The sequence below is a fragment of the Mauremys mutica genome, chromosome 18 (assembly GCF_020497125.1).
Source record: "Mauremys mutica isolate MM-2020 ecotype Southern chromosome 18, ASM2049712v1, whole genome shotgun sequence".
Lineage (NCBI taxonomy): Eukaryota > Metazoa > Chordata > Testudines > Geoemydidae > Mauremys > Mauremys mutica.
Window position 1 is genome coordinate 16,940,804 of NC_059089.1, and position 10,107 is coordinate 16,950,910.

At 45.7% G+C, this 10,107-nt stretch overlaps 1 protein-coding gene across 13 annotated transcripts in view; it reads right to left on the bottom strand.

Moving 5' to 3' along the window:
- Positions 1-100: 100 nt before the first annotated feature.
- The window catches only part of LOC123352717 (putative methyltransferase C9orf114), a 33,330-nt gene continuing 23,323 nt past the window's right edge, over positions 101-10,107 (bottom strand). For 11 of the 13 annotated variants that reach the window (XM_044993206.1, XM_044993202.1, XM_044993200.1 and 8 more), the window contains 8 exons: positions 8,787-8,829; positions 8,124-8,243; positions 7,071-7,230; positions 5,919-6,008; positions 5,298-5,347; positions 4,733-4,863; positions 3,475-4,117; positions 2,335-2,437 (listed from right to left, as the gene is read on the bottom strand). In XM_044993206.1, the coding sequence (XP_044849141.1) occupies positions 3,851-4,117; positions 4,733-4,863; positions 5,298-5,347; positions 5,919-6,008; positions 7,071-7,230; positions 8,124-8,243; positions 8,787-8,829 (861 nt within the window). In that variant the 3' untranslated portion in view covers positions 2,335-2,437; positions 3,475-3,850. Of the gene's footprint in view, positions 574-1,080; positions 1,229-2,334; positions 2,438-3,474; positions 4,118-4,732; positions 4,864-5,297; positions 5,348-5,918; positions 6,009-7,070; positions 7,231-8,123; positions 8,264-8,786; positions 8,830-9,940; positions 10,022-10,107 lie in introns of those variants that run through there. The other 2 variants (XM_044993210.1, XM_044993207.1) reach the window with 2 other exon arrangements.

The window sequence follows — 10,107 nt, forward strand, 5'->3', positions numbered from 1 at the left end:
AGTGGTGCTTAGAAGACAGCAGGCATTCAATGCCTTGGGAGATCAGGTCCCTAATTCTTTGCCTCAACCCCCACTTTCAAAAACTCCAGTGCACTAAATATGACAGTTCAGTTTTATTTTTTCCAGCACCTCCCTTGGTGTTGCATGATCCACTGACAGGCTTCCCATGCTGATGTGAGGCAGCAGCTAGATCCATTTACCAGCACTGTTTAGTTTGGGGAGCATACTCCCCAAGTAGTCCCAACCAGTGTAGAGTCACAGTACTTAATCTCAGTCTCATGTTTGAGTCAGTTAAAAAGCTGTAGCCATTTTGGTAATGGTACTGTGCTTTTCTTGATCACTCTCAGAGGCTGGAGTGTAGCAGGCTGCCTTGGGGACTTACCCAGCAGCTCTTCCCAGGTGTAGGGTTAGCATAACTTGGAATGAGCTATCTGAGGAGAAGGACGAGTGCTGGTGCAGGTGAAAGCAAGAGAAGGTAGGCTCAGTTTTTTCCCCCCTTCAGCTACCATGGGCTTTCCTCACGGCCTCATCAATGCGGGGTCTCAGTGCAGACAGAGATATCAGTACTGCTTCCTGGAACCAACAGAAAGTAGGGTCAGATCCACTGTTCAAAGGGTGGCACTTCAGCATACATCACTTAATACAAACAAGTTTAATGACTGTTTGCAGAAGGGTAGTAGTGGGATTCATGTGCTTGTACCTATAAGCAGATATGGGTGCAGAAATACAATAGCCCAGCCAGATTCACTATTGAAACCTTTAGACTCAAACTACCCTTTAGCAATGAAGTTCATTGAAGCTCTTCAGGCTTGGAATTGTTTTTTTTGTTTGGGATTTGTACAGCACCTATCACAATGTCACACTACCACAAATAATAGATTATCTCCCAGTTCAAACACTGAACCTAAAGATCTGTTATAAAAAGACCACTTGTATAATTGGAGCTAGGAGAGCACTACCAAACTACTTAAATCACAGCTAGCTGAGATGTTTTCCTCTGAGGAAGAAAGCTACTGGGAGGGGATTGATCCTTAGGAGGAAGATGCTGCCATACATCATGCTATTATTCATGTGACATACCTCTGTCCTGATGGTGCGGCTGCCCTGGCTGGGACATGTGTTCAGGTAAAGGTCAAACAAGACACTTGGGTCAGTGCTCTCCAGGTTTGGGTCACCATCCACACCAGCCTCCAGGCCTTGGAGACCTCCAAATACTATTAGGATATGGCTGGAAGAGAGCAGACACACACAGGTTTATAGGACAGGAGAAGGCTGGATCCTACCAGCAATCTTTAACAACACTACTTAGCTCGTATAGCATTTGTCATCAGTAGATCTCAAAGCCCTTTCCAAAAAAAGGTCAGATGTTGTCATCCTCATTTTACAGATGGGGAAATAGAGGCACAGAGATGAAGTGATTTGACCAAGGTCACCCAGGGCAGGCTAGTTAATAGAGCCTTTAACAGCTGTATGCAATTTGCTGAAGCCCAGCACAAGTGATGGTTCTGGTTCTTTGTATGTGCTGTAAGTGCAGAACATAGTGTCTAGTTCTCCCAATACACTGAACAAAACACCACTCAACTATATAACCAGAGAAAAAGGGAACAGATGGCCTTGGAACTAAAGTTGCCCCTGTCCCCAACTGCCATCCAAGCAGCTGCAAAAATATCCTAACTGTACCCCACAATGACAGCATCTAGTGAGCTACATTAATGACTGGGTACTCCTGCTTTGACAAATTTGATCAGAAGATCCAACCCATGGAAATGCTCAGGGTTTAGTTTTGGCCTAGTATATGGGGAAACACTAGGAAAGAATATCATAGCAGGTAAATCAGGGCTTAGCTACACATACAGCCCTGCAGTGCCTAGCAAAGATACTACCTACCCCAATGACAGCACATCTCCTGTTGGCATAGTCAATCCACCTCCACAAGAGGCAGTAGTTATGTTGACAGGAGAAGCCCTTCCATCCACATAGTACTGTCTACACCAGGAGTTGGGTTGGTATAATTACATCACTCGGGGATGTGGAAAATCCATCCCTGAGCGATGCACTTATATAGACATAAGTCTGTTGTGTAGATCAAGCCTCAGAACAGAGCATGGTGGTGCAAATCCCACCACAGTGAATGGGAGTTGTACGCTTGCATCTGAGGATATGAACCCTACTGCTGCAGAGGAAAGCCTTCTTGCCAGGGAGAATATTCTCACAGCAGCACTGGCTACAGCAATTCTCTCAAATGCACTGATTGTTCTGCCACAGGCATCTTGCTCCTGGGGCTGGTCTGCCAGCGAAGGGATGGGATGAACAGCAAGGAACCAGTCCAGTTACCTGAAGGAGGGGAGAGTTGCTTGGTCCACACAGGTCCCTCGCTCAGAGGTCCCAATAGAGAGATCATAGCCTTCTTTAAAAGGGCATTCAGCAAAAACAGCACCTGGGAAACAAGCATAAAAGGAAAGTAGATGGTGGCATCCCCTGCTTTAGAGGGTTCTAAATACAGTAGTTTTAAACATTTCATACTTTATACACCTAAAGGTTAGTAACTAAGAATTGCTTCTGCCGCCTCCTACATTGTAGTGGTATTCAGTAGGTGTACTATTAGTGTCCAAAAATCACTCTTCTTTCTCACCAAGATGCCTCCAAAGTCCATCAGCAGAATGGCACCATAATTCCTCTTTCAATCTTAGGATCTTTCCTGAAAAATACTGGCTCTTACACCAAATGCTGACCCAGTCCCAGGCTGGCATGTCTGTCAGGAATCACTCAAGGGCTAAGGGGGTAGTGGGAGTGTTTGTATCTATCTCACACTCAGTGATTACATACAGTAGGATGGTACCTCTAGTATTCAAATCTCCTACTTCTGAAGGGGCTCTACAGGGATCTTCTACGTTTTGGAACCTGGTCTGCCGGCAAAGGTCCCGCTGATAAGCGAGGGAAAGCAGAAGAATTACTAGGGCTCTTAGGAAGCTGTGACACCTGAGCTGTTGGTGCTTAAGGGTGGGAACGTGTAGCTAGCCAGGGTAGGTGCAGAGCATTATCTCTTGCCTGCATTACTACAATCACTATTAGTTTCCCTTCCCAAATTCTATCAATGTTCAGATATTGGATCATTCCCCATCTTCTATATCAATGAGAAGTGAAGTTACTAAATCCAGGGGCCAAAGAGTAAGCAGGTGAGTACAGGCTCATTACCATACAACCTTTCCTCCACCACCAGAAGCTATATAGGGTCAAGGAAACTAGAGATGGAAAATACCTATTAAATCATCAATGGCAGCACATGGGCCCCAAGAAAAAGGAAGAGGATGTTAAAGAAACAAGCATCTGGCTTGTGCTGAAGGTTTGCAGCAAGTACAACTAGAATCTGTGTAGAAGTGAATGTAAATGTCTACAGGGAACTCAGCAAAAGTGGATCTGGCTACTGCTGCCCTGGCCCCAGCAGGTAGGTGACAGAATGCAGTGTAAACTTACTCAGGCAGGAGGCTAAGCGGACATTGTAACCCCAGTACAGGCCAGACACAGTCCGTGGATGGTTCGAGGATACTACAGTGCCTTTCTGTGTTTTACTGTCTGGAAAAAACAAACAAACAGTGGGTTAGCATAGCAAACTACAGTTCTCCAGACTCTGCTGGAAATCAACCAGCAACCCCCTGTGCCATGTTCCCAACACTCTTCCCTAGCACATAAACAAGCTCTACCCCTTAAATTTAATAAGAGCCTGTAAGAGTTTAGTCTATTCAGCACAGTCTATACATTGATGAAACTCAAAACATGGTTGAGCTCTAAACAGCGCAAACATTAAGATAGAATAAATGAGTAACTAACACTTGAACTGAGGGGCATGGGGCTAGTTATTCACTATAACTGGGTATGATGATTCCTGAACATGTTTAAAGACGCCATGTGGCAGACATGATATCGCCCGAAGGCTGAGGGTGTTCAGTGCAAAGACTAACTTCTGCAGGACTAAGCCTATACTACGGATCACATTGGTAATATTACCCGTCTCGCCTGTCCAGAGGCAGGATGGCAATGGATTACCTGGATTCTGTTGCTTGTCCAGTTGAACAGTGACTCGAAGACCAGACTCTAGCTGTTTGTCTATCTGAACCTCCTACAACAATAGACCACAAGCACAAAAGGGTTTTAGATGCAAGGACACCCACCCACAGGAAAGCTACAACTGACAAGCAAAAAATAAAGATCACTTTTGGGAACTCAGATTACACTCTCAGCCAAGACGACAAGTTCCACCACGAACTGCATAGCGGACTGTTCAGAGTCCACACTGTATAGTGGGGAATGGACTCCATAAAACCTACAGCCCTTCAAGACACTTAGTTGGCTTAGGACAGCTGCAGTGGATGATACATTTCCAGTTCAATGTGCTGGATAACAATCATTTGTTAATAAAGGCAAATGGTAATTGGAGGATTTTGCCCTACTGCAGGACACTAAGAGGCACTGACACCTCGACCAGGCCCCAGCAGAGGGTGCTATCAACATTAACACAGAAACCCAGATCAGAGAAGACTGAAATAAATAAAAATGGGGCTCAGGAAGCATGTGTTGCTAGAAACTGTGTCCCATTCCATGGTGGGACATGGCCCTTCAAGAAACTCACTGGTAGCTTATTGCCATCCTAGTCTGATTGTATTTGACCTTGAAAGGAGTGACTGATAAGTGGAAGGAGTTCACTCTGCGTATCTCAGGGGCAAACAGGACGTACCTTCCTCATACCACAGTTAACAAAGGAGCCTTTGCCTGGCTTGGTGGGCCGGGCTAACACCACTCCTTCCCGGTATTCTGATTCCTCATCTATCCGCACATGATGAGGGCTGTCCAATGGGTTCAGGAGTCCTGAAACAGTACAGAGAAAAGTGGGGGAGGGGTAAAATATATATTGAAGGACAGATTGCACCTGGAGGCAGATGATAAAGGGATTCATCCTGCTTCTCCAGTCCCTGCCCCCACCCTCATTCCCTCCCCACACTGATGAAAAACCATGAAATGGTCCACATGTGCGCACAGGCAGAGACGCATCCCAGTTATGATGAGGAACACAAGCGTACTATCTCGGACAAGGAAAAGCCTTAGCAACTGCCACTCCTTACAGACCATAAGAACACTAAGGCCAGGACCACACAAACTGGAATGGTGAGCGGGCTGCCCAAGTATGTAGAGTGGAGGGAGCCCCATGTCTATTTACTTCACTGGGGGGGATGGGGGAGAAGGGAAGGCCTATGCCTTAGGGATGGGAAGGTGGTGTCAAGGGGATATAATCACATCCTTACCTGCAAACTGCAGATCCTGGTGTTTTGGGAAAAATGATTTTCTCAGGTATCTGTTCAGAGAGATTCAAGTCTCAAAATTGTAACAAGCTTCTTTCAGGCTTCATTTTAATTTGAGATTTCCAGCTTTAATCAGGAAATGAGCCCTGTGGTACCACATACCCTAGAAGGCTAAGGCTCCTACAGAATGTAAATGGGGGATTAATACTGATCATTTGCACCCTGCAGCTCTTTCAGTTGCCAAGATCTTTTATTTCTTGGGAGTTTGGGTCTGAATTCTAAGCAGAAGTTACTGCTCCTCTGGCTCACATGAGTTCTAATGGTTGCATCCCAACACTGATAATGCACAGCAGCCCTTGTTCCGTATGCAGATCTCATACTTCAGTATGCCAATAGTGTATCTGGACTCAAGATGTGAGCATAACAAGTGAATCAGAACAGAATCTATCTCCAGATAGCACAATACAGGAGAAAAAATATATATAAATAATGTTGGCCATCCACTACCCAACACCTGCTCCTGCAATCTTTGACAGAGGTGTTACATAATTCCATGTTAATAAACTACAGTATTAAACTAAGATTGAATCTGCGTGGTGTGCAAAGCTATCACATTGGTCTTACTGAGGACACTCCAAATATTGTAGAATCCGAGCCAGCTGCACGCAGGCCTGTCCTTTCTTTCCAATCCCGTCAAACTGCCCTTCCACAGTCCTGAAAGAAAATGGATGCAGTCTGATCTTCCAAGACATTTATACTGCCCCTAGAGTGAGTAGATCTACATGAGGCCACATCCCATTCCTATTTAATTAAAACGTATACAACTAGAAACAGGACTTTAAAAAAGTGGTTCAGGATATAGAGTCCTTCACTCTTGTTGGCAATTCAAGTCTGACCCAGGTCAGAAAAGATCTTACATTATAAATCAGCCATCAGATACTAGATGGTCTGTGACCAACTTCTGCTGGTGAGAGTCAAGCTTTCAAGCTTGCAGAGCTCTTCTTTAGGTTCCTGGAAATCTAGTGTGTGTTCGTTGCATGCTGGTGAGATCCACGCACTTCAGCGTTTACATGAAACCTACTTGCTCTTATGGGACTTGAGTGTCCTATGGAACCAAGCTATTTCTTGGTTTACATATAGAGTCCAAATTTCCTCCAACGTTGTGCATTACCACCTTTATATCAGATTTGAACTATAAACTGGGCACTGAGCTACTGTATGGTCTAGTAGTCACAAATAACCTACATTTGAATGGATTTAGTGCTTCTGAAAGACAACAAGGTGTCAGGCTCCAGAGCCATCTTCCCACAGACTGGAACTGTTCATCTAGTCCTTTGGCTTTTTTGCTGACACTAAACAAAGATGCCAATTGTTTAAGCAAATGCAATCTGGACACCTGTCTGCTAGCAACCAGACACACCACCAATTCATCTCACAGGCCACCTAATAGTCACCAGGTGATGGCTTTTGGTCACTACTTCTGTGGGGTGAGCGCAAAATGGTTATTAACAACCCTCTAGAACCATCCAACCTATTATTTTATTTCAGTCATTAGTCTTCCTGTTTGGGGAATAGCCACTGCTGCCCCCCCGGTGCCACCCACACACCCACAGGAAAAAAAAAAAAAGAGTGATTAGGGAGATCTCATCAGACAAAGTATTTGACAGGGAGAAGCCGCAGCTCTGTTTCCTGCTGGCCTTCATTTGAGACAAGATACACAGAAACTGGAAACACTGAGGGACAGGTTATTCAGGGAAGACAATGCGTCACCCTTACCTTGAATCTTCTCCTTGCTCATCAAACACCACAATCTCATCCACACAGAAGATGGCACAGGCCCTGGCAATTTGCCCAGCAAGGTATGTCCGCAACTCTGGAGACTGTGCATTGTTCAAGATGGAGCCTGGCAGAGCTACACTAACTGTGTAATGACGTCCTAGAAAACAAGAGTGGGAGAAGAGCCAGAGCTTGTCAGTTCTACTCCCATTTGTGTTGCTAAAGTACAGCATTAGCTTTTAGTTCTTTCATTTTAATTGTAAGCGTTTCGGGGCAAGGAGTGTCCTGTGTTTTCACAGCACCTGGTACAAAGGGGCCCCAATTCATACCAAAACTTCCACACTACAAATGACAAGATTCCAAAGCACTCCAATATAGTGCCTTTTACAGAGTAAGGGCCCCACTCCTCTTCCCACACAAGTCAATCGGACTTTTGCCATTGGCTTTAAAGCAAGCAGGCGAGGGCACCAAAACTGAAGTATTAACTAGATTCTAGAAGACTGATCAATGGACACAGGAATTTTACAGAGGATTGTGCAGCAGGCTAGCTATTTTGAAAGGAACAGGGACTACTGCATTCTTCCTACATGAGTACTAAATGCTTCATCGTTTTGTACTGTCCAGTACACATTTGTCATCTTTTTAGCACAAGAATGGAGGGAGGCTACAATGAGGAAGAATTATGGGATACTGCAACTGAGTACAATGAAACCTATATTTAGCAACAGGACTTTTGCTGGTCTCTTTAGTGGCCACTTCTTAGAGGTGGAGCACAATTGCACTCTGTACACTTGAGGACACTTAGGAGACATCTTAAGACAGCAGGTTGTCTATTAAGTGGTCTCACATACACCACTCACTGTACTGAATTACTGCCTACCTAAGTATTTGAACTGGTATGTGATTATACCAGTTCTGTGAAAGTTAAGCGATAAGATATCCTTTTCTGCCTATACAGATGAGATGCATCTCAAGCAACTAAAATCTGCCCCTCACACACTAGATTCTCCCGGCCCTCACACACAGCCATTCCCATCAACTCAAGGCTGTTACCTTTGTCTTCCTTTGCCTTTTCTTCTTCTTCTTTTTGTTTTTCCATCACCTCCTGCATTCTTTTCTTTTCCAGTTTTCTCAATAGCTTTATCTCCTTCCATTTTTTCTTCTCTTCTTTTTCTGAAATGGAGAATAACCATCTGGTTTAAATAAGAAGAGACAATAATGTAATGGTTTATCACCAGAATTCAAGTAAATTCAAAAACCTACTATGGTTAGGGCAGCTAGAGAAGATCTAGTGATAGCATGGGGACAGAGAGACACAGGGGAGGAAAACAGGAATCTAATATGACATCCAGATTGTACACCTGAGTGCCACATTATCAATGGTAAGGCAGAAAGGACTGTTTGTCTTCTTTCTTGAGATAATCAACAAAACTGCTAATCAGGGCTAGTTTTATGTAACATGAAGACACATCCAGTAGAAATTGGGCATGCTTCTCACTTCACACATGCTACCACACCAGTCCTCGGATGGCAACTTCTTGATCATGAGTCAGACTACTTTGGCTTTGAATCAATGACCCAAAAATAAAAAGGCTCTGGATTTCATTAAGAGCCTGTCCTCCAGCTAGTCAAGCTATTTGATGGATGTTCGAAGGTTTATTTCTAAAAGCACTGGAAATTATACACACACAATATGTAGAAAAAGTGTCTCCTTACTTTCTTGTTTCCATTTACGCCAGTCAACCTTTTTTTCTTTCTCCTAAAAAATAAGCAGTAAACTATTTACATTTCATCAGCTAGCTATCAAGGCTCACAAAAGTTATCTGTACAACAAAAAAAATCATCCAGATGTAGAGCTCTCTCAACAAACAAGGCATTGGGAGAGACAGGTTAAGGAAGTGATGGTGCCTCTAGAATCAGAGAGCCCTCTCTGCCTCGTTTACAGAAGCAGGATTGTGGCCTTTACTCCAGTTAGATTGTGCACTCTAGCATTCAAGGGCTTCCCTATACTAGTGAAATTTGCACCCATTTTCATGATGTAGCTACATCAGTGTAAAACTTTTAAGGTAGGTATACTGTACTAGTGCAAAACAGGGCATGTAAACATACCCATTTTGAAATGGTGTACTGTGCAAACCCTTGGATTGGATACAGAGTAGCTACACTTACACCCCCTTCCTCCCTCCCCAACAAACAAAACACAATATAGATAGGTCAACACTTTCATTTCTGGCCTTTCCAGGGCATGTCCACATTGCACTGTAAACCCAAGCACGTGGGACCTGTGCTTCCGGTGCTTCCAAGCCCTCACTTTGAGCACCCTAACTGCATTGTAAATCTGGGTTTACAATTGCTGGACCCAGGCCTGACATCCATGCTAAGGCGTCCATACTGCACGATACAGACCTTCTGACCAGAGACCGTCACTTGAGCTGCATCCAAATGACAGGGCTTGGACCTGGGCTCAGCTCCCCAGCAGGCCTTAAGGCCTGGGAGCTTGCTGACCCGAGTCAGGCAGATCTGTGTGTGAACAGGAGCAAGGCGGGGGGTGAGAGGGTGGGCAGCGGGATTCAAAACTGAGCGGGGTTGAGCCGCTGAGCCTGAGGTTTACACTGCAGTGTAGACACACTCCCAGTTGGGCGGGTGGCTCTGACACGTGTCTGCGCCCAGAGCACAGCCCCTGACCGGCCTTCAGCGGGGAAGGCACAGCCTGGGCCCGATTCAGATCCCGCCCCGGTGTCGCTCCGGCCCACGCCTCCGGGGCTCCCTGGTGGGAGCAGGCAGGCAGCCCCCCGGGGAGAGGGGGCAGGGCTGAGGGGCCCCCGGAGAGCGGACCGCCGCTGAGGCGCCCCCCCACCGCCACAACCCACCTGCAGACCCCGTGGCCGCTTAGCGCCATCCGCCATTTTCCACCGCCACTTCCGGGCTTCGCGGATTACTATTGGACGGAGCGCCCAAGGCCCCGCCTCTCATGCCCCTTCCCAACGGCCCGCGCGGGTGAGTCACGTGACAGCGGAGGCGGGTAAAAACACCGCGG